Source organism: Hetaerina americana, unplaced genomic scaffold (genome assembly GCF_022747635.1).
Source record: "Hetaerina americana unplaced genomic scaffold, ioHetAmer1.1.p SCAF_23, whole genome shotgun sequence".
NCBI classification, from domain to species: Eukaryota; Metazoa; Arthropoda; class Insecta; order Odonata; family Calopterygidae; genus Hetaerina; species Hetaerina americana.
Genome location: NW_027286797.1, coordinates 6,423,069 through 6,448,000, shown reverse-complemented (window position 1 = coordinate 6,448,000; position 24,932 = coordinate 6,423,069). Strand labels below are relative to the sequence as shown.

Here is a 24,932-nt window from a genome sequence, read left to right as displayed (position 1 = left end):
TTACATTGTCTCCATACACCTCCTTTAATTGGCGATGAATATCACATGGGCGAACGTTTCTTGCATTGAGGAATTTAATCACTGCCCTCACTTCACAACTGGCGGCGTTCTCAATTTTTTTAAACATTGTAAACAATCACAGAAACAACACAGGCAATGCTAGCGTCACGCAACTTGGCTCAGAGAAGGCAGACAAGCCACTGACGCTATCTGACCTCGTCCAGCGGCTACTCGCGTCGTCAGCACTTCATGCGGCACGAACGGGTACTACTTTCCGGATGACCCTCGTATTATTCGCTCAAGTCCTAAAGCGGCGGACGTTGAGGGGACGACAGCCACTGAAGATGCTGGCGTGTCCAGGGGAATCTAGTCGCGAGGTAATTGTTAAAGTAAACCTTTCGTACGGGGCTCCGGGCGGGATCCCAAGAGGGGAAGGGAGAGAGGGTAGCTTCAAGCCTTGCATTCTCATATCCACTTGTGAGTGCGTCGAGGCCAAGACATGAGACAGTTCCCAGGAGCTACTCGGAGTGATCTGGATATTCTCATCTCATTGGAAGGTAATAAAAAAGTCTTAAAACTATTGACAGCGGCCCGCTAAAAACTTGAAAGCCATCTCTGGCTTCTTGAAGTCATACTCAGTTTACTCTGGTCTTTAATGAGGATGTCACTTTCCTTAGGGTTAAGATGCGAACGAAGATAGAACAGGGTAATAAATAAGGGAAGAAATTTTTACAAGTTCCCGGCGAAACCTCACCGACTCCTCCCGGTTAGCCGGCTCCCCCAACACCTCACCAACTCTCCCCACAATGATTGAGACCGGACAATTTTTTTATTCGATTGGTCAAATTTTCCAAAGAAAGTGAATACACGCTCAATGTGCAGCATTCCTTCCAAAGTGAGCGTCGTATTTAATAAGCCAACTCAAGGCAATGCACACTCGGCTTAAGTTTCAGAAGCCGCATGGACCACATGATGTAATCAAAGTAAAACAAACATAGCAACTTCAACGATCGAAATCTTCAATTATTACACAGGAATGTAAATAGGAACCATAAACCAAAATAGGAATTTTGTACCAAACCTTTTTCCATTATTTCAATTTTTATGGCAAGTAGAAATTAAAACTTCCGAGTACGAATTTTCTTGTTGCCACAGAAATATATGCTCTAATGGTCTGTACCGAGAACGCGTGAGATCATTCACCTTCTGTCAAAGAGTGTCTCAGACTTGCCTTGATGGAAACGTCAAACTTTTAATAGATTAACAGTTCACTTAATATGCTGCACATCATTTTTTTGAAAAAATAGGTGATATGTGAAATCACGATTCGTATTTCCTTTATTTTTTTATTTTTTAGAATGCATAATATTTATATGATTTTCACCGTAGAGGAGAAAACCACAGTTAATAAAAGTGTCATGAAAAATGTTAAACATAACTAACTTAATCGTACATTTAAGTCCCTAATTAATGAGGTGAGGTGAATAAAGAAATGGGTTCAATGCACTAAGAGCGCAGGCAAACTTTGCCAAACATTCTCATTTAAAACAAGTTCAAGTATGAAATATTTGTTTATATATTGATGTTTACTTTTTTGTTTCAACTAAAATTTAGAAGCGATAACTCTCTTTGGTTGCGTAGTAAATGTGAAACCCGGGAGTCAAAACTTGTCCCTTTGCTGTATAAATATTCAATATTCAAATTGGCACCCCATTCAATAACTCGGTCAAAGAGTTGAGAATATCGGGCCATATTCGCCAATTTATTTCAAAAATCCAGCCTTATTTACTTTCATGCATAAATTACACCAGGACAGAGGATAAATAGTACCCGAACGTCAACCAATTCGTATACTTAGTCCTTCATGTATCTCAAAATGTACATACTCTACGGGTAATGCATTTCAACTGTCGTCCCCCGTCACATGCGTCGTGCACTGGAGTTCGAAGCGTAATTTTTCGGAATAAATTCAATTTCAGGAAGCAGGAACTCATATTTTCAGAAAATAGTTTCCTGTTCTGTTTTTTTATAAAATTTCTCTCCACTATTCACTTGAGTAACAATGGCTGTATTAAGTCATCCCCTTTGACAGTATGTTTCTGTAGCTATAATGTATACATGCATCGAGACATCGGCATTTTTCATCTGCATGAACATAATACCCCACAATCCGCCTTGGGGGCGCGTGGCGGGGGTATGGGGTTTAGATCACCACCCATAAAACAGAATAAAATCACAGGCAAAACTGCAAATTCACACCAACTTACACACTGCGAGGCGTCTATATTCTTGTAAAAAACATTTCAACTTACACTCATGAAAATACATACACTAGCGACTAACATACAACAAACACATACAAACATAACTTATGTTTAGGCAGCGTTTAATTATTGCTGTTGATTGGATAAATTAGCCTTGAACTTCGGCAGTTATATTTAAAAGGTTGAATTCGTAACAAATGTTTTTGAAACAGCCCTGAATCGCCTCAATTGTACCCAAATTGGCTCCTAACCTCGAGGTCTTTTTCGCAAAAATCCCTGCCATCTCGTCACATAGCTTTCAATAAACTCCTTCTTGAATGCTTCCGTTTAAGGCTAAAGGACTTTCGTACCCATTTATGGATTTTTTATTTGGGATTTCGCCAGTTTCAATGCCCACATCTGCCCAATACTCCGCCAACTGTCATGTATACATCAAATCAACATGCCCCGGTTTCCTTGAAATCCTTGTGTGCGGAAGGGAGAAACCGCACATTACAATACGAGGGGTGAAACCAAAGCAAGTGGAATCCCTCATCTACCTGGGCAGCAGCATAACATGAGATGGTTGGAAAACGTTCGACCGACATCAAGCGACAAATAGCCCAAGCGAAGAACACATTCATGCAGAAGATGCAAGTATTATGTTCTGTCCCTTTACGCAACCTATGAAATACCTACTCATCACACCTTTTTCCAAGCTTCAGCAGTTGCTTGAAGTACATTATGTAAAATTTAGGTGTAGAGCGTAGGACTACTGACCGAAGGGTCTGGGTTCAATTTCCGAGGAAGTCTCTCTGGGCACCCAAAGCTCCTACCAAGTTGTTTTTTTCGGCCTGGGGAGGCACACGGGGCACAGGGAAAAAAACTGGCAGCCCTACCCTGATGTGTGAATATCACACGCTGCGTAGGGCTTTGTACTCTGTAAATCCTACCATCACCTACCAAACCGTGTATAATATGTGTATATTATATATATATATATACATATACATATATATTTTAATATTTATATACATATTAATATATATATATACATATATTTTAATATTTATATATATATATATATATATATATATATATATATATATATATATATATATATTGTATAGGTAATCTGCCGGTTAAGGTAGGTTTTTGGTTGGACATAATTACTAATTAAATAATTTGTGACCCCTTGCAAAACACAACCCTCTCAACCCAAACTCTACATCAGACCCTCTTCAGCTCTGAGTACTTTCTTCCTCCCTTCATCCCGTCCAACATCTCTATCCTATTCCTTCCCTTTCCTCGTTTGCCTAACATTCACCCCTCAATTACAGTCTTCAGCATCCCACCGCCGGCCAATACCCCCTTCATCCACTTTTCCTGCCTCCATAGGATTTCTCCTAACAAACCCCTCTCTTCGCTCACCATACCAAGTACTTCCTCATTTGTTTTCTTCTATGCCCATAGGAATAAAAAGAGAATACTAATGTCAAAGTCCGGAGTCCCCTTGGTTTCGACGTGTGGACTCTCGGGCGGCTCAGGGGTGTCCGAAACCCCATGACCCCGACACCACGATGCTCAGGGTCGTCGGGGTGGAGTGCCCCATGGGCCCCTGCTCCACGTGCTCTTTTGCCTCGAGCACTTCCTCGGAGCCCTATCCGCCAGCATCCCTCAAAAGGGATCCCTCCGTTTGACTATCGGTGGATATCTAAATTGTGAAAGGCAGTCCTAATTTTTTTTGCAGCCGGCTGCGTTTTGCGGCAGCCGGTCCCGAGCCGTTGCAGCCGGCCCTGTGTTGTGTCAGCCAGCCTTAAGTTTCGGTGCACGGCCCCTATTTTCTCCAGCCTTGCTTTCAGGCCCCCCCTGCGTCACGGGTGCCTATCCTTGGCGGCCATCCCTCGCCTCGACACTCGACCCAAAGGCGCCTCTAAAACCCTGGGCATCGTCCCGGTATCTGGTCCTTCAATTTGCTCGCTCATAAACCTTTCCCCCTTTCTCCTCAATGTTTTCACTTTCTAAGTTCCCTCGTGTTGATTGTGTCCGGCCTTCTACCAACTTGGGTATATTTTCGGTGAATTAGTGCTAATTCTTTACCCCAATTTTCCGAGCTTTATCATATCATCAAGAGTACGGTTGACGTAAGACGCACCATGAAATACACGTACGTGCATTTTTGCGTGAATTTTTTCATCGTTTGTAGCAAGAGTTATTTCCTCCAGGTAGTATATTTTTCGTCGTGATTAAAACTACTAGTTAAGCGGTTTTGTTCAGGAGGTACCCGGCCGGCCATGGTGCGCGGCCCTCTGTCTGTTCACCGCGTTCTACGGCAGACACCGGCAACGCTCGCCCGGCTTCGTTTGTCCACATTTGCGCTCCTTCCACCTGGCACTCCTGCTCTTTGAGATCGTGAAAGTTGACACATTTTGTTTTGCATATTAAATTTAAATCATGTGGCGGGTTTGGAGGTAGAATACATTCTTCTCATGTCACCCCTAAGTGTCAATTTTCATGTCACTAATGAATTTTACCAATATTTTTAGCATACGAATTGTAATCCCGTTCAGTATCTACCTTCACTTCTGCTCATTTCTCGATGGAGAGGTGCTCAAAGGAAGGAACTTGGACTCCCTCGATGTTGGCTTTCGTGAAGCCAGGCGTGCTATTATTTTGTTCGGTTGTTCTTTATAATGCTCTTTCAGCAGAAATAGCAAAAATATCACATAAATATGTTTGCAAACCTTAAATTTTGCTGTAAATCAATCGCGAAACGGAACTTCTTATACATTTGAATTTGAACATTTCACGGGAAATTTTACCATTAGTCCTATGAACATTTTTGCAATTTATAAAAGCTTTTTTCTCTTCCTCCAGTGAAAAACTCATTTTTGACCATATTTTGGCCCGTTGCTACTTAATTGCAAAGTTTTGGCCTCTTGGTATTCCCACCAAATGGACTGTACCGACCTATGACCTCTATTCCCCTGATGTGGTTTCTCTTCCTGCCGCAAATATTGGGCGTTTGGGTCGTTCGTGGTGTCCTGTTGCTCAGTTTAGCATTCATGAGGCAGAAACGCACATTCTCATCACTCAATCTTATTTTACCAATGCCTATCACAAGTATATAATGGCTACCAAAATCCGGCACAATACATGTTACTAAAACTATCATTGAACACGCATGTAAGCCATCATATGAAATGTATGCATTAGGCAGTTGTGGTTAGCCTTGCCCCTTTGTCTGACCGTAACTATGGCCACCCCGGTATGCGTATCCCGTCGCTACAACATTAATGCTGGTTAAAAAAATCGCCAAATATACGCCAATGCGGGATTTGGTGTGTGCACAGGAAACATCGCGCTCCCAAGGGCAGTTTTCTCTTATTATCGCATTGTAAATTTTTTCCATCTTAATAGTTAGAGACAAAATTTAAGGCTGCATTTTGTTTGAGTATTATATGAAACTCCCGTAAGAAATAAATTGTTATTTTCTAGTGCCAGCCAGCCAGAGAGGCCGAAGTAGGTGGGATGAGAAATTAAGAAAATGAATACGCAATTCAGCTTAAATCATGGCATGTTGAAATGCGTATTCAATGCAATCGCGTATTTTTTGTATGCGCCCTTAAAAACGAGCGTCTTTTGCGAAGTTACCTCGTACAAAAATATATGTATAAAGCAGGGTTTCTTCAATATTTAACTATTAAAGGCTATTTTGTCGCGCTTAACTTATAATTTTACAGGGTTTGTCACCAAGCGATTTATGATCACAAGAATAATTTTTTTTACTGAAAATTAATTTCAAAGTTACCCTCCTGGAAAACTTGTTTTTATTTTTGACCCGATGGTGCTTGATGGAATATCAGTCAATATTAAAATAATACGCATGCATAAATGTATGAATGGGACTCTTCCTTTGCTACTTTGTTTTCCAGACTTTAATGAATCCATTTTTCGTAACTAGAAGTATCAACCCCATTAGAATCTAACATCTGCACACTTCAATCAAATGGAAATGTTGCTGCATAAGTGTGGCTAGGAGGGTAAATAGCGTCCTGAAGCCTTATGAAAGAAACACCTTGATTAAGACAGACGAAAAGATATTGCATTGTAATCAGCTGATATAGCAACTGTATCCAAAGGCGACGCGTTAAATTATGTCTCGGAGTGAAAATAACAAAGTTAAAGTAATAATAAATAACAAATAATAAAGTAACTTTTCGGAGGTTATAAGAAATTTAAATAAGGGATTAAAATATAGTAATGCTCGAAAACTGGAGAGAAATCAATTGGAAAAATCTGGAAATGTGGAATCGTTTACCGGGAGAATCGAGCTGGAACAGAAAGAGGTAATTGGAGTACGGCGCATGATAAAACTTTGCGGCGGAAAATTACGTTTCAAAAACAAGATAAGCTTGGTAAACCCATGGAAAGCGTTGAACAAATGGCAATAATTCTACTTTATTGCAAAATCTGGATTAAGGAAAGGCTTAAAAAATTAAATCGCGGGTTGATGCCGATTGTGGCTCCTTTCTACGGTCGATGAACGGTCGAAGAACGAAGAAAAAGCGACTAGAGAACTCCGGGGTAAAAAAGGAAATCAAACCCAAGAATGGTATTCCAGAAATAATCATAGGAATTAGTGAAAAATGGAAAATGTAGGCAAACCTCAAAGAGTGAAGGACAAAAAGATAGGAAGGAATGGCTGAAAAAACTGCAAAAGCGAAACAACGAATCGCAGACAAAATGACAGCCACAGTAGAATAGATGTGTGAAGCAACATGAATTCATAAAAAGAGGGAGTAATTAATGAGTGAAATATTATTACAAGGAAACAATTACTGTGAGGCGAAAAAAGAAGTGAAGAATGAATTCAACTCCAGGAATAGAATCGGAAACTGTGGTCACCCATAATTTATCTAAGACCTTACGGCTCCATTAAGACCTGCGCTCAGCGAGCACAGTACAAACGTCAAAGACCTTTCGAATGGCTGCGGTGAAGTCATTCTCAATGATGAAGAAAAGGTGACTGAGGATGAGAGGAGTTTCTGGATCGTCCTTATGACTGCGAGGAGACCTATGAAGGGAGACTCCATGGGCATATGAAACACCGTGATATGAGACTCCATGCGTAGCGCTTAAATTTGTATTTACATTGAAGGCTTTATAGGTGTTAAAATGTTGACCAGAAATGGACGAAGCGGCATCTGAGCTAAAAATATATATTATAAATAATAATTTTACGAATATATAAAAATATGTTTCTGGAATGTATACTGAACGGATTTCTTGAGAAGATGTTCACCTATGTGCTGAAAATGAAGATGAAAGACAAATATTATCCCATGCATAAAATCCTTCCGTAGATCCATGCATTAGTGATACAGTAAGGATAAGAATTATCTACCTGTAAATTGAAGAGGGAAGCGTAGGTGCCTTCAGTTAGAGAAATATATGGGTTGAAATAAGCGATTAATGAAGAGGCATGGAGTCAAGAAAATTAGTTCTTCATTTCAAAGTTCCCAATGGAGAAAACTTGGCGAAAAATACCCAATATATTTTTCTTTGGCATGGAGAAAGATTTTGACAGCATTAAATGGAGCGTAATCCTACCTTTCGCAAAATAAATTGATATGAGCAGAGTATTTCTACACGCTCTGTGCGGGACAGATGGGGGAATTCGGTGACGAAATGTGGTCAGATTCGATAGGAAGATACAAAACGGCAGGAGCAATTCAGAATCGATCATTATGGCCCTTTAAACGAAATAAATAAGACAATAAAAAGTAATTTGCATTCCCTGAATATCTGCTTGAGAAAAACGATAATATATCTGACAAAAATAAATGCAAAGGTCGTAAACTGTAAACAGCAAGATAAAGATTTTGTTCAGAAGTAACAAAGAAGTTTTTATTTGACAAGCCTTTTGCTCCCATGGATACGAGATCACCGGCGGTGCTAGATATGACAAAGCACTTAATACAGCGTGGCATGGAATTAATTGAAAGAGAGGATACAGTAAAAATGTGAAACAGCCTGGGTGCAGGGGAAACGCTCAACAGAGCCTATGGATGGGTCTAACAAAGCTATTGCCGCTCTGGAATATGGAAAATGGAAGAAGTAGAGAAAAGGGAGATATAGGCATCAAAAATACGGCGCTACAGAAGTATAACGATAATGAGGCAGGACTGTTCATTTACAGTCAATGCTGTACACTAAAATCTCGAAACCATTTGAGCAGAGCTGTTCCGCGGCATGATTGCATAAAGGTGAGTAAAAACATAATTATACCATCAACAGCTTCCTCTTTATCTCAGGTAATAGCAAAATTTGAAGGGGAATATGGGAAAAAAGATGTCACTTAAATATTTTTCTATATTAAAATAGTTAAAATTCAGAAATTTTCAAATCGTATGATATTTCTAACCTCCAGTTTCCTTCACATACGGGTTCTAATTACGAGATTAAATATTCATCAATCACCTGAGCTCTGTTTAAATGAAAATCTCAGCCTATTAGTCCCACTCTTCTGCCAAGCAGTGAGTTCTGCAGGCCACCGTCCTCCTCTGCAGAGAGGAATTGCACACAAGTTGCCCTTTGAAGTAGATCTTTAACGCCTGGAAAGAAAACGTCTGACGGGGAACATGAACCGCCACCAAATCGGTGAAATGTTTTCGAAATTTGTTGAAATAGAAAGAAATAGCACAGATCCAGGGAATTATTTTACCATGGTCGGTGAAAGTACACCGAGTATCAGAACGTATTTATTTTTTATTTTATTCCCGCACCTGACATCACTGTGGACCCTTCTTCCCCTGGGATATGGTACCATTAGATTTTCTTCAGAGGTCTCGAGTGCTCTGTGTTAACTCACATTACGCCCTCTTCAAGATTGGGCTCGAACCAGCGATCTAATGGTCAGCAGGCGAGCACATAAGCCACTCATCCTAGGCACCTGGAATCACAAAAAAACATGTCCAAACTTGAATGCTAGTCAACAGAAGCGAAAAACGGCCGCGTCTAAAAGTGTGCTCCTCCGGAATTGATTGCATGGGAGCGACACTTAGGCGAGTGCCGGGGGAAGCATAAATGTCGTCTAAATGCGGTTTGTGTATGGGGCACTTGAGGAGTGCTCGTGGATGCCCTCGGAGAGATAGGGCGGGGATTGAGTGGTCCACGAAAGGACGTGGCTGGGATGCACAGTTGATGGGCTGGCGTGAGAGAAATGTGCTTCGCGGGTTGTGTCGTGCTGAGGAAATGGGCGCGGGTCGAATCACCATAAAGACATAGTGCGAGAGAAGAGCGGACGCTTTGAGAAGAAGTGGTGGACCAGGAGGAGGTCATAAGTGAAAACGGTCGATGAGACCCTCGAGGCAAGGACTATTAGAAGTCACGGAGACAGAATGTGCACTTTTGAATGATGCATTATGAAACAATGCACGAGGCTGGCAGAGAAGGAAGGATGCAAGGGAGGGTACGGAAACACAGAATGCATCGGTATAAGGGTGTAAGGTATTTTCTCTAATGATTAAAATCACGCTATTTTGGTGTGCCCATTTCGACTGAGATGGACTCCTGTGTACGTGCGTGTGTTCACCTATTAATTAAGGCCGTATACGCTCGTTTTTGCCATTCATATTTGTGGGTGCATTCTCAAAAAAAAAACGAGTTCACTTGGATCGGGAGCGGCATTTTCTCTCCTAATTCTCTGTCGCGTCAATATCAATTCATGGTGGCCCCAGCGGTCGCCCGAGAGCTGTGTCATTTACATTTCTCCTCGAAAATAGAAAAGCCTTAATTCCAGCAACAACACTGCAAAAACCTCCAACAGAATTAAGGAATCCCGTTGTATATATATAAGATGCTATATAAGAAGGTTTTACTGTTTACTCCACCGTGGGAGTAAAAAGTAAAACTTCTAAAATGGAATATTACCTAATTTTATTTTAAATTTCATGGTGTCAACCCAAGTTCCGTTCTAAACGTACCATAGCTGCGCATGCGGTTGTCGGTGGGGTAGAGGGCACCAACAATACTGTTGGAGACGTGCTCTTAAAACCCTTGAGTTCCTCATCCACTATGGTCAAGGGTAAAGGTAGGTTTATGGGAGGCGACAGACAGCCGATGTCATTTTTGTCATAGGGGATGGATAGGAAAGGATGAACGGTAGAGTGAAACCCGGCGTCGCCATTAGCCTACTCTTTACGAAAGGCGCCAAGGGGTCCGCAGCTTAACGTCCCATCCGACGGACGACGTACTAACTCAAAGTGCCCTCCACAAAGCACCTCACGTAGGAATCGGGACACCACTCGAATCCGGGCCCTCTGGGTAAGGAACCAGTACATAAGCCATCCTCCCGACACCCTGTGTTGAAGGGTTTTAATGAATTCCATTCGGAAGAAAATTAATAAATTTTACAATATGTGCTTCAAACAACTGATGAAGCTTGTAAAAGATGTGATGAGTAGGTATTTCCTAGGTTGCGTTAGATGAAACACAGGTTGCAAGTGGTTGCGTTAGATGGGAAATAGAATACACTAAAAAAGAATGGGACGTAAGCCAAGAGAAAGAGACCGGTTGGAAGTAGTCATTAGTATCGTCTATCAAGAAGTCATCGACTATCATGGCCACAAAATGGTAATCGATGCAACCCCTAGTATTGAAATGATTTGCTTCATAATTTTTTGGGAAAAACGATATCGCTTTCCTAGGCCCACTGTGAATACGAAAATTCTAGGAATAGAATTAGGTACGTAAATTTTAAAAACTGAGAGATTTTGTTAATTGATTATAACATCTGTTGAACAGCCGAAGCGCTTTTTTGGACAAAATGAGTGATTCGGTCCGACCTTGCATCCCTTTTTTCTAAGATTGCGATTGACTGCAAGGAGATAAATTTAATCGGATACTTTCCGTGGCGATTGTTCAGGACGATTTAATATTAGCTTCAACACTATCGCTATCACCAGCAAGAGTTTGTTGTGTTCCGAATAGCAGCGATATAGAGGGAGAACACTTGCACTTGAGAGATGCGAGTGACGACTCCGGCATTGCTTCCCGGCCGAACATGTTTTTTGTATGCCTTTCGGGAAGGAACTGGTTGGGGGCTCGGGTCGGGGGCGGGGCGGGTGTGGTAGTGTATGACGATCACGGCGAACTGGCGAGCCAAAAGCCCTCAAGTCAACGCTCCCGTTCCCTAAGTCTCCTAAATGTTATTTAATAACACGCAACGCCATCTCATGAAGTTACGAAGGAGTTCGCAGTCTTTTTCAGAGCTCTCTTCGGATTTGGTAGTTAATTTGTTTTCAATTCGCCAGAATGCGTGCAAGGCTGCTGCTTCCATACAAAACTGCCGGGAAGATTTAGAGAAGTTGACTGGTGCGCGGATACCCAATTGAAATAGGCAATTTTTTTGTCCGGAGAAAAATGCAACGCATGGATTTGAGAAACGGTTCATTTAGCTGATTTCCTGCCTCCAAGTAAAAATAATGTTTAATTCTTAAAACTTCTGTCCCGTCCTCTTATTCACACTTCTTAATTGTATATTGCTTTTTTTAAGTCCAATCAAAATTTGAATGTTCGAAGAGAGGTTCAGAATTGATATTGCATAAACGCTTATTGTTCGTCCGTCCAAATTAAGTTGAGGCAGTCGAATGACTTGTGACAAGAGTGAATTCCCACCAGTAAAAAACATCTTTGAGACACGACCCAGAATGGCAAATCCAAAAACAGTATCTTGCACATTCTCTTTGAGATTTAGAACAGAACTACAGAATGCCCTCGAGTTCATACGTTTATCTCCTCAGATCTCCCAGTATTTCGACAACACACGGAGATTATTTCTGAAAGTGATTAATTCTTTGGAAAAATTTAATACTGAAAATATAACAAGGAATTTTAAATTCCCAAGCTTGCTTGACAACGTTTGTGGAGGAAAAACATATTTAGCGAAAGCTATTTTTCGGAAGTATAACCTTTTTGTTCGATAAGCTACTTCATGCGCAATAATTCTTAAGTAGCGATAGAATAATCATCCCGACAGCATCAAACGATAGAGGTTACATAGACAACTATGAGACAGAACATTTCCTTTAATGAATGATTAGCTGTCGGAATGCATCTCCCTCGAAATTCCACCGATGAAGAGGGAAATTAAATGTAGGCAGGCAATTCTCTTGCTTGCATCCATTACCTCAGTAAATCATATTTATTTATTACTTCGTATTGCCACGGCTCCTATTAACATTAGGTTAGCCTAGCAATGCCATGGTAGAGTTTTCCAATAAGGCATTTTCATATGTTTAATGTCACGAGGTTGAAATGCTGAAAAGTGGCATGTTTTACTGGCTGGCAGCTTCTTCCCTTTTGCTCGAGCACGCCTCGCCACTGTAGGTGGTCCCTACTCAGGGCTCGAGGGCCTCGATGCCGGAAGGGCCGAGGCCCATGACGGAGAGGGTCCCCGGCCATCATCTTCCACGTGGGATAATTATATGCCATGGCCATCCCGTTTTCTTTTAGCCGATTAAAAAATCGGATCCGCTTCCACGATATTTCATTGCGTGGAACACTGCGTCGACTGGGCCATGACGCCGGCCCCCGATCGAATGCACCCCCGGGAAAGAATTGAATGCCCCCTCTCGCCCCCGGGGCGGGGATGAACGGCGGCGCAACTCTGGTCTCCGGCTCGGGTGCGACCGCGCCAACAGCCCCCTCCCGCACCCGAGGAGGAGAATGGGGCGCGCGTTGGTGCGGAGGGGAGGGGCGTTGATTGCTGGGGTCGGGGTAAGGGGAGCGGCTTCGGGAAGGAGGTCCATCCAGCGGGGAGAAAGCGGGGAGGATCTTGAATTCTATTTTCAAACTTTTGTCTCCGTGAAAGTTTAAGAGGATGTGAGGTGCCGTTCGAAAAAAAACGAAAGGCAAAATTCAAATTGCCGTGGAGCGCTACGTGAGAATGATGAAAATGAAACGCCTTGGCGAGGTAACAGATGTAATATGTCGGATGGTGGGCTAAGGGAGAACGCTTTGCAGGGAAAGAAGGGAGTGTGAATGAGCCGATATGGAGTGGCGATGGATCACGGGAGGCGAAGATCCAAAGAAGAATCATGGGACATGGTGGGTGGGAATCAGAGGAAGGTAAATATGAGAAATGAAAAGATTTGGCAGGTGAGGGGATAGCATGGGTGGGTGGCTGCTGCCGGCCTCTCCTTGGATTGGTAGCCAATGATTGGACGTTCAAGTCGAGATGGATTCATAGTGCATGAAGAGTATGTAAATGAAGATCAATGTAAATGGATGTCGGATCGCAACTTTTTCCGTGTAGGGAATAAACATCACGTCTCGACTTGATTTTACCCTAGGGTTCACATCACATTATCTCCAAGTGATGCGAACTTAAGAAAAAAAGCTATTCCTGATTATTATGTCGCTAATTATCAAATATGCTGCGATGAGATCCATTGTGAGATTCATTCCGAATGTAATTCAAGGTCGACGAGAGATCCATGATGTCAGCATTGGAAAGGGGAACAATCCTGGGCCCGGTGGATTTTAATTATCATTCCCGTCTGCTTCGCTCTTTCCCTTACTTTTCCGTTCCCTTTCGGGGGCAAACCCAGCTGTGGGTTTGAGAACCCTGATCCAACAGAGCAATAGGACGGAGTCAAGGCATTTACAGGTGAGTAATTTCCTCTATCCTCAAGAAGAAGCAAACTCTCTCCGTTTTTACCAGTAATATGTAGTGTCGGTGTTTTGGTAGAGATCACGCCTCAGAGTATAATTAATTGGAGGAGTCATGGATTATTGAAATTGGGAGGTGCTCTATTCAGCTGCAAATGCCATATTATGCATTTAACTACTTTTCCCCCATTCAAAAGACATTCAGGCGGTGACCCGCCAGAAAAGGCCCATATACTTATTCCTCTGCCGTCACCGGCGACGCTTCGAGGCAATGCCGAGTCGAAATATTGCAATCTTTGGCCCTAGCCATGGTGAAAGCGTATTTGCCACTTTCTTGTGAACTCTTCGAGAAAGTGACCCCACACGAAGCTAACCTCTTCCCGAGTGCTTCCTCCTTCGGAATTTTCTTTTGTGTGCATAGGAGCAATTCAAAGATGGAATATGTTGTATGCACGATAGAATATTATGTGACAATTATTACTGAATTTTGATATAACTCAACTCTTCAGCGCCCCCTCATTCTTCCTCTGTGCCTCAGTAATAGCATCCACCAGATTTTGATTAAAACATGGAATTTTCTGATAAATCCTAACACTTGGAGGCACTTGTTGACTTCAAATTTTTGTCTCACATTGGTACATTTTAATTATTAGTTTATTTTTGCGTGGGTGATTGATCTAGTCCATTAATACTTCACGTCGTCAATCCTCGTCGAGTTCTTATAATATATTTTCGAATGATTTTGATAAACTATGATCACAGTTATCAACTCGAGAGTTGGTTTGGTAGGTGTCGGTCGAGTTCACACGATACCAAGCCAAACGCTTGCCCTGGATGTTCAGGGACTCGAGCTATCCCAGAACTCGGATGAAGCCGATGGTGCCCAGGCAGTCGTCCCCAGGATAAGAGCCCGGGTTCTCCAATCAGCGGTCCAGCGCTCTACTCCTGGGCTACCGCATACCCATGATATTGATGCTTTCCAAAATAACCAAGAAGAGTCCCAATTAGTGGATGTCACGTGTTGACTCCAATAAAATGTTAAAAGAAAATCATTTTATGCACGGAAAAAGAAATGGCAATTAGGATTAAATATATATATAGAGAAAATCACCCGAGTAATTATTTTAAAATATTCCGGCCTAAGTACATATCTTAAGCAGTAACCTACATGAAATTTATTTATCTTACTTCAAAACAAATTTTACTTACTTAACAGATTACAAATTAATTTTACTTTAAAAACAAAGTAATGGATTTTCGAAACATGAATTTAGCGTTTTTTAGTTACTAGGAAAACAAAAAGTTATTTTTTTCAAGATGAGAGTTTTTGTTTTTTTTCGGTGAAAAAAATGACACCGTTTTTTCCGAGGAAATAATTTTGAAATCTTTAAACTGTGCGATACGGAGGAATACGTTTTGACTTCCATCGAGCATCAATCCAATTGTCAGTGCCACGAGAGATGAACAAAAGCCTGGTCCATGGTTCAGGAACACAGAGGCGGATAGGATCAAAACAACCGAGATTCGAATGTGGATGGCCCCATTCCGAGCGATGGCAAGGCAGCCGACCCACCGCACGTAAGTATGTACCCTCGCAGGGGGGGCCGAGGAGACGAGGGGGGTTGGGGAGGGTGGGAGAAGCCGGCTGTTCCATCTACCATGCATTCCACCCTTCACCCCCCTCGCCCCTTCACGTCCGAAACACGCGGGCCCGACGCTCCGAACCGCCCCGACATCTCCCGATCCCGAGCCCTTACTCCACCTCCGCCCGCCCGAAGGCATTCCCCTCTCCGCAGCCCAACCTCCGTCACTCGCGCTCGCTCCGTCAGTGCCGACCGGCCTACGTAAAGGTGAGCATCGTCGTCGTCCGCCGCCAGCCGAGCCCGCCCGCCCGCCGTCGTCTGCCCGTTCGACACCGCTGCTCTTGCCCCAGCCGCGGGAGTGCGCGCTACCCTTCGCGGCAGCATCCCATCGCGGTGATATGATCGCTCCATTTCGTGCGAGCGGCTTAGGACTTAGCGTCGCGAGCTAGGACCCAATGGCACCCACCTCCCGTGACCTTGTGCTCGTAATCGGGGCGTGAGTCAAGCAGACTGTGGGTCTCCGGCTCCTCACTCCTCGGGGACTTTACGAAGTTTACGAACTCGTTTCCCTCACTTTTGACATGTTATTCCACTTTCACGGCCGTCAGGTCCGTAGCCACATGGGCAGGAAAGCTAAAACGTGAACTTATTGGTGACGATACGCACGGAGAGACCTTATTTGGGTAAAATTTCTGAATTTGGGTGTTGTGGATCGTACCTTCCCGCCTCATTGGCCCCCTCATCGGTCTTTCTTAGTAGCCCAGGAAGAGTGTGTGCTTCGAGAGAGGGTGGGAGTGAAGATTGGAGAGCGCTTCAAGGCCAAGGGTTTCTCTCCCATGGAGCCCGTGGAGGGGAAGAGGCCCGCCGTCGTGGGCAAGGCGGGCAGGGCGGCCGAGCAGCCGCCACCGGGGGGCAGCGGAGTCCCCTCGGCCCTCGCCCTCATCTGCTGCTGCCTGTGTGTGCTCAGTGTCACTTCCAATTCGTACTTCTCGTATCGAGAGCTGGCTCTAGAGAAGCGGGTGGACACCCTCGAACTTCAACTGGCAACCCTCGCGTCCACCGGCTCCGCCGATGCCGAGGTCGTCTCCAGACTCCGCAGGGAAATGCAGTCGCGGTTCCGTCAACAGATGTTGGCAGAGCTGGGGAAGAGCCGCGCCGCCTTCGCCCGTCACCTGACGCTGCTGGCCACGGCCGAGCCATCCGACGTCCTGCGACGCAGCCGCCGTGATGCCTCCGACTGCGTTTGCCCACCAGGTGAGAGCCAGCGCCCCTCTTTCCTTCCTCCCGGAGGGCACGGCTCGAGGAAGCCGCCCTTGGTAGGGATTTTGAGAGCCTGAACCCGCACACACAGGAACCACAGGTGGAGGTTGTCGCCCCCCCCCCCCCTCCCGACGCACATACCGGTTTTGCATATAAGTTACCCGAAGTTTTCCGTTAGTATGCCCCCCCAAGATCATCCCACGTTCCGGACCCCACCGAAATGAAGTGGTAACTGTCTCTTTTCCTCTGGTTTCCTGAGTTTCTAGTTAGATCCTGTGGTTCGTTGAAGTTGATCCCTGTATTAAATTAAGGAATAGTTGATGGGTGTTTTTGCCTGTTGTTATTTTTCGTGACAGGTTCAGCTGTCGCCTCGTGTACCCACTACCGACTGCCTGTGTTATCAAGGTATTGGAATCGCGGCATTCGTGAAAGGCTGTATCATATCGCGCCCCCGGTTAAGACATGAAAAACGTTTGTGGAATGTTCGTGTGAAAATATCACCATCCGTTGATACTAAAAAAATTGTTTCAGAACACACATCACCGCTGATGCCAAAATCCGTAGTTGAAAAAGTCCATATTGTTTCATCGCTCGGTGAATATATTAATTCCTCAGGCCTTTTTTATTTCGCTCTAGTTGTCATATTCCATGTTCCTGTTACATCCACGGATGCCTTGAGTCGAGCATTGCTTTTGAATGACGCCGCCGTTCAATTGCTCTCCGGAAAATTCAACCGTAGATAAAATGTGTTCAAAACAAATGCTTGACAATTTTTTTACGACACAGTTATCCAATGTTATGCATTTTTCATGTGTTAATTACCGTTGGATTTCGGTTATAAATTTCCCTAGAGCGCTTTTCATCTCATTCTAGTATTCTGGTATTTGACGGATGACCAGCGATAAATAATCGTTTCTTCGAAGATAATGGTATTAATATTAGTATTTTATTGGATTTATCGATTGTAATTAACCTACACGGTATTGAACATCCCAAGCACGAATTATTAAATTATTCCTTAGGCAGGACATGGTCACCATCATTATAAGCGCAATAAATGTTCATTCGATTGTATTCGCAGTGGCTCTAACGTTATGTTAAAAAGCTGAACGCTGTAGACGATGATATGAAAAGAGCCATCAGCCCATGCAAATAACTGGTATGCATCTTCCCACGGTGTTCTCAAAGTGACGTTATTCGACAAACGGGAGTGTCAGCATTTCAGTTTACATTTTCTAAGTCGATCGATGACTATTTCCTTGAGTGCGATTCCTGACGGAATGCATCCTGGGGGGAATTATTTGGGATGTGTTGTTTCAGGTGCGGGCCCTTGTTTACTTTTCCGGCTGGCGCCATATCGCGGTGCGTCGCTTTTGTTTCCTTCTACTCACTCGCCTGCGTGGATGCCCTGCTGGCCTCCTCTCCCTCCACCCCGCAGCCCGACATTCAAAGAGATGGCGTGAGGTGGAAAAAGACCGATCGTACGGGAGAGATCTTGGTTGAAAAGAAACTCGCACACACTCTCGCACTCAAACTTTACAAAATGGCGTGAATGCTCTTGTAATAGGGGGCCAGGAATGGAGCTATGAAAAATTCTCGCCAGCGCCATTAGTCGACACCACGAATAAGATTTCCTAGGAACCCTCTTTCGAGGGTGGCGAAGCCGCTGGTAATTGATCGCAATCATTTTTAACTTTTGCAAACAATTTTCCCAGCATCGGAGTCAAGAACCTAAGAATAAACCTCCGGGCACCGTTCTTATACAGCGTCTACAAGGCGGTGTACTCGTGTAAACCGAAACAAATTATTCATAAGGAACTAGTAATTTACCTGTTTGCTGATTTTTCTTTTCGGAAGACAGGGATAAACCTCCCATGGTTTGTACTAATAGCAATAATCACTCGTGTTTCTGTTGTTATTTTTTATAGACTAACTTCATTCTTTTTCATTCGGAGAAACAGGACCATTATTGCTGTTTTTAAGCTTCAAATATCACTACTCTAGAAGCAGAGGAAGGTATTCGAATATTTGTCACCAATGACTGTATATATCATTTTCATTGTATTTTATTTTGATTGTAAAATTTCGCTAGAATGTTCTCTCTCCCCATCACTTCTTGGTTATATTTTGCGTTAGCAATTATGGGATTCGATTTCCACATCGAAAGTGTTTTCCTAGTTTGTCCGGGGGCATGAGGACGGGATCTCTTCACTTGAATGAGCGCCATGGCTAGGTAATCTTCGCCCAAGGCTTGAATACAAATTGATTGCTCGGCCCAGGCGAGGTGTAAACTCCTGATGCTTACGAGGTGCACTGCTCTTACGAAACTCGGTGGAAGTAATTCATACCCTGGCACTTCCTCTCCCTTCCATTTGCATTGTCAACCGTTAACAAAAGGTTTCTTTCAATTATTAACTGCATCCCTTGTGAGGCGACTTGACGCCTTATAAGCAGGGGTGAGTTCAACCGTTGACTGGATACTCTATTTTCAGGTCTATTTAATTTCTCTAAAATTCGTTACCCAGGTGTCCTCTTTAGGTAGGCCCGCAGGTAAAAATTTAGATGCATTTGCATGCACATAGAAATATGGCATGAGGACATGCATCCCGTTTATTCGGGTTTAATCAAGTCTCGATGGGTATCGTATTCGTCTCTCAGATTTCGTTCAGCAAAGATGCATGAAACTTAGACATCGGTAATTCGATTATGTTCGACAGCGCTTGTTGTGTTTCACTCTTAATTGTCCCCTGAAAATTTCATCGAATTATTTTATGTAATTAAATAAGTTGATCTTCATCGGGTTTAAACTATTCAAACGTTGAATTTTAATGGCTCTTCTATAAATGAAATAATTAAGTGCGACGTAATTAATCATATTTGCTTATAGTTAACAAATTCGTCCACGTCAATAGTTTGAAGTCACATCAAGTCGTTTACAAATCCAAGGCTGTCGTGTTGGGCGATACTTTCTATCAAAATGATAGGTGAAGAATATCGACATCAGGATGAAGTCCAAAGACCGCGGGGAATAATGTTAACCATGAAAATAATAATGGACGCTATTGGCTATTCCTCGAGTCCTCGGTGGAGGCTGTTCTCGGTCTCACCGAAAACTTGACATTCCAGGAACGGGAAGTATTGAGGTGGCGTGACGATTTTTTGGCGGCAAGGAAGATTTCAAACATGTTTACTCTCCGCGTGTTGTCTCGGGCGTGAAATCCATTGCCTTCCCCTCCTCTACAACCCGACCAGGTTGAAATATCAAGTAGCTGCGTATTCAGAAAGTAAATTGGACGTGAATGGAGGTATATTGACTTTTCTGCCGTTACACCTACGATTTAAATCTTGTGGCATAGCAGCGGGGTTAATATTTCGAGATATCCACCAAACAGCGGAACCTTGTTAAAATATTTAGTGCTCCGGCGGAAAGTTTATGGTGTCTTCCCGGAACCAAAATGCCTCCTGCCTCGCAGAGGGAACTCACCGCCGGACCCTTGCACCCCCCGTCGTGCCTTGCCTACCCCCGAGACCCCCCCCCCCGCTTACCCCAACCGAAAAATCATGGTCGAGGATCCCGTGTTGATGTGCGCGGGAAACTCTCTTCGGGGAGGCGTGCAATTAAAGGAAGCGTAGGGAAATGGTTTGAAGTATGAGGGACACCGACGAGAGATGTACGACGCCCGCGGAGGACAGGACGCTCGCTCACCGTGCCAGGGCCCGGCGAGTCCCTCTCTCCCTCACCACTCCACGTCCCTTCTACCTGCATATCCGGAGGGAGGGGGGCGCACGAAGTGTGGGAACCCACCCTGTTGTGGGGGGTAGGTAGGTGGAGGAGGTTGGTGTTGTCGGGTGGGGCACGGCGTATGGCCGTGCTCTGTAGCCGCCGTTGGCCGAGAAGCGCTGTTGCAATGTCGAGGATGGCGCGCGAGTGGGAAGAAGCACACGGCCACCCCAGGGAACTTATTTTTTATTTTCGACGCCTTCGATTCCGTGGGCAAGTCGCCCACGTGTCGCCGGCCGAAGCTCCACTCCGGAGGCAGAGACGATGAATGAGTATTTTGTCCTCTCGCGGCGTTTAAATCGCGCGGATGTGGGTGGGATCGGCCCTGGACCACACCTGGGAGCCTTCCCTTTCAATTGCCCCGCGTTCGTCGAAGTGAGCGACGGTCATGAAGCTCAAAGGTGCGCCGTAATTACCTCTCACATCGGCTGACTTTTCTTTCTTTTCGTCGTTTCAATTTTGGCTTCTTGGAAAACTGATTTGGTGAAGATAGTGGGCAGTGGGCTGTTAGCTGGTGCGGGCGGCCCGCTTGTCGGGATAAGAGAGGGCCGCTTCGAATACCATCTCCACGCAAGCCTTGTACCCTCTCGTAATGGATATTTGAGAGGAGAGCCAGTTGGCCTCAGCAGTCGGATGGGCATTAAAAAGTATGGACTTCCCGAAATGTTTAAATTCGATTTTTATTGCATTAATATTTATGGATCCCTGTTTCCATTATTTATGATTGTGCCTTAAATTGGTGCGAATCCATAAGTAGAGTATTTGAGCATGCTTTTGCTAAATTCAAAACAAATTTCTAGTTTAGAATATATTTATTTCTGTATAGTTTTTCCCGCTCAGTATAGCTACTCCGTTGCGAGGCAGAATGCCTTTAGGTAATATCATACCCGAGGCAAGAATATTAATTTTTGGAGGGTATTCTCGATCTGTTTATTTTGAGTGGTTTCCTGATCTTTTAGAGCAGTTAAAACGGTATATTTAATTTAATCTCATGCAATATTATAAACATTCTATTGTAAAAATAATTTCGCTTTTGTGGCACACGTTTTCGTTTGATTACATCATAAGATTGGAAATCTGGGCCTGCCTTAAGCTGTTAAAACTTAATTTATGCGGTGGGTAACTAAATACTGGACCATTCCACGGATCCGTACCTGGCTTTATCTGAATACGCTGAATCCGTCCCATTGAATGGGACGATTGGCCGAAGGAAAATCATGATGGAGTCATTGACAGTGGAGATAGCGTGCGGTGACTATTATTTTCGGATAATCAGTTATTCTCAGCTCTTTTATTTTAATATTATTCCGTCGCCTATTTTATTGCGGAGATATCTACGCTGTGCATCCCAATGTATTCTCAGTTCATCAGTAGTCTGGCGAGTTGCGCCCAGACCATCTGTTACTCCAAGCTTCCACCCCATCCGCGTCTTCAATCTCTCCATTCATACAATCCATATTATTTATGTTTATTCCTCCCAATTCACTCCAGTCTGTTTCCGTAGTTCCTCGTGTGTCTGCATAATAGTTCGAAAATGTTTGCTTTAAGTGGTGATGAATAATTAAACGATTAGCACTATTTCGTAATCAATGAAATTAACTGCGTTGACCGACGTGAGCGGCACGATCCGGCTTCCGGCACCGCCGTGCTCCGCGTCTCGTGGAGACGTTGACATTTGGGCGACGGGAGGTGTGGTGGCTGGGAGCGAACGGCTCGCTCGTCAGGTCAGGTGTGGTCGCCGCTGTGGCCCTCCGCCCCACGCCTCTCGTCCGCTGCCGACCTCCGCCTGCGTGCTACGGTTACCATCGCGTGCACACCCGTGACCACGGGATCAGTTGGCGAGGGGTTTCCCGTCAGCGGGGTCTTGCGCACGCGGTATTTCGCCGCTCCTCGCCGTTTGAAACATCGAGATCTCGAAGCGAGGTCAATAGACCTAGGGATGTCCCGCCACACGTGGTGTTCCACGAGAACGTGATTATATCATACCGATTCTCGTAAAAACCGTGCGCATTGGGAATTATAGTTCTCATTCTCTTCGTGGAAGGCATCGCCCGGCCATAGCCTTTCGTCGGGGAGAAACGTGTTGGAAACGTTCCTGAAGCGGGATGCTGCTGTCAAAGCCAAGCGGTGCGTTGGTGTTGGCCGACAATGTTTTTTAAGCACTTCAGGTTCCCATTCATGGACCGCCGGATGCTCTCGGCGGGTAGGAGGGGTTGCCAATCGGCGGCCGACTGGCGTGGGAGACGGCCGGAGCGTTCTTTCACTCCGGGCGCACTATGCTTGGGACTGTGAAACTCCTGCTTGCCCTCGTGCCCAGGTTGCCGCTCCACTTCCCGTCTGCTCCCGATGCGAGGTTTATCGTGGCAGTCGGATCACACCGTTTGATTGTCGAGTGCGAAAAATCACAGGACGGAATGTCCAAAAGTATGAGAGGAGGTTCGACGATGTCACCAAACTTTTCTCATCGGTGAAGGTGTCCCACATTGTCGCGGGAAGCAATTGGTCTCCGATGGATGAAGGGTAAATGCCTCGGGAGCATATGCGGAGCGGAGCTCAGAGTCAAAAAAAAAATTCACCATTCGAATGGACCAGTGTCCGGAAAAGCCAAGGGGGCGGTGAGTCGGTGTTGATACCCTTCATTCATCTTTATGGTCCCGTATTGACAGGATGAGCAGACCGATGGATGTGTCATCAATGTTGTTCTACAAAATGTTACGTGTTAATTACTCATGTTCAAGAGGCCATATTTTATTAATATTATTATTGCTACGCGTGTCCACTGTCGTTAGTTTAGTTACGGTGCATTCTGTCTCGCCGGGACGGCTGATTAGATCTCGATGTACTGGCGTTGGCTCCATTAATTGCAATTTCGTAATGTTATTACTCATTGAAAACCATCAATCCACCCCTGGCCCTCCGCGGAGCCGTGGACTTGACGTTAGTTCGGCTATTGGCACCAACCGGGTAAATGCTCGAGTTCCCCTTGTAAGCCGAGTCCACCCTTAACTCCCTTCATCCGCTCTGCTCAAACCGAGGAAGTGGAAATATATGCTCGAGTGATTCCCTAATGATTGACCACGTCCCTCGGTTCTTCTCTCACGTTTCATGGCATGGATGTAAGCAGTGAGTCGGCGTGTCGCCGGAGGCGAGGGGGTGCCCGGCGGGAGTCATCCGGACCGGGGGTGGGGGGAGATTGAGATGTGCTCACGGATGGGAGTGGACCCGGATAAATAATTACTCCGTCAGGGAACACAGTGCAATGCGCCCAGCAGTCGGCGGCAGCGTATTCTTCCTGCCTTGGGTCGCCAACCCCTAAAGAAATGTTGGCGCTACGCCGCGGGTCACATCGAACGAATCCCCCTCTAACATTTCACATTGGTTTCATTTCGAAAGTGTTCGCGGTAAAAAGGTAGCGCACTGGAAAAAACTACTCATATCGGTGCCGTTCCAGACTTAGTGTTGAAAATATTACGGCGTGCATTCTAGAGCGTGAGCTTCTACGCTAATGGCATTTTATGCCAACCTTTTTTAGATCGGAGCTTATCCATAGCTTCGGTTTCGTGGAAGTTCTCATTGAGTCCCATCACGCTCAATTCTCTCCAATTTATTTCCACAAACAGAAAAGGCATCTCCACTCCGTACTCGAATCTCTATCCCGGAAGAAGGCTCTTTTGTCAACTTTTCATTTCCTTCGAACCCCAAGCCTCCCCCCTCCCCGCTTCACATCCACCCCTTCCCCCGCGACCCAACGGCCCCGTGGCTCCGCGCTCCGCCGTCGCGTGGCGCTGATCGCAATCGGCGACGCTGGTCCTGGCGGTTTTCCGCACGATTGAGTAAACGATGTAAATGCTATGTTAACAAAAATGTGTGCGGCCACCGAGGGCACGTCGTGTCTGCTGGGGGCTTAGATCAAAGAGCGCTTCCGAAGGAAGTCGAATTTTTTTCCTCTGCCATTGGGCGAAAATGCGAGCTTAAAACTCTTTGCGCGCCTTCGTCCTTCCGTCGGTTGAGCAGAACATTTTTACGTAATCTCCAGTGCATGGTCGGCACTCAAGTATTTCGTCGTGGGAAGTATATGCTATGTTTTCTCACTCTACTTTCGTTTGTTTACACGTATTTTGCCGCGTGGAAGAATGAGTTAAATTTTAGTGGAAAGAAACTGAGAGATAAGTGTCGTCTCATAGAAGTAGTACAGAGAGCTGCCGACATGGGCGCAGAATGTCCCAGTGTTACGTTTGCCACCTCAATGTCGCGGTCTGCCATGTTTGCCCAAGGGGATGGAATTCGCCGCCGGAAGCGTTGCCTTGCATATGGAGAGTTCGAATATTCCGTAGCCTTGTGATAACAGCCAGAGAGAGGGAGGGGTGACGTGAGGTGGGGGCATTGCCG

The 24,932-nt window shown here is 44.8% G+C and overlaps 1 protein-coding gene across 3 annotated transcripts in view; it reads left to right on the top strand.

Annotated features, from left to right (window-relative positions):
• The first annotated feature begins 15,831 nt into the window (after window positions 1-15,831).
• Window positions 15,832-24,932, top strand: part of LOC139689417 (collagen alpha chain CG42342-like) — a 542,037-nt gene continuing 532,936 nt past the window's right edge. For all 3 annotated transcript variants that reach the window (XM_071586532.1, XM_071586531.1, XM_071586530.1), the window contains exon 1: window positions 15,832-16,756. In XM_071586532.1, coding sequence (XP_071442633.1) covers window positions 16,339-16,756 — 418 coding nt within the window. In that variant the 5' untranslated portion in view covers window positions 15,832-16,338. The remainder of the gene's footprint in view (window positions 16,757-24,932) is intronic.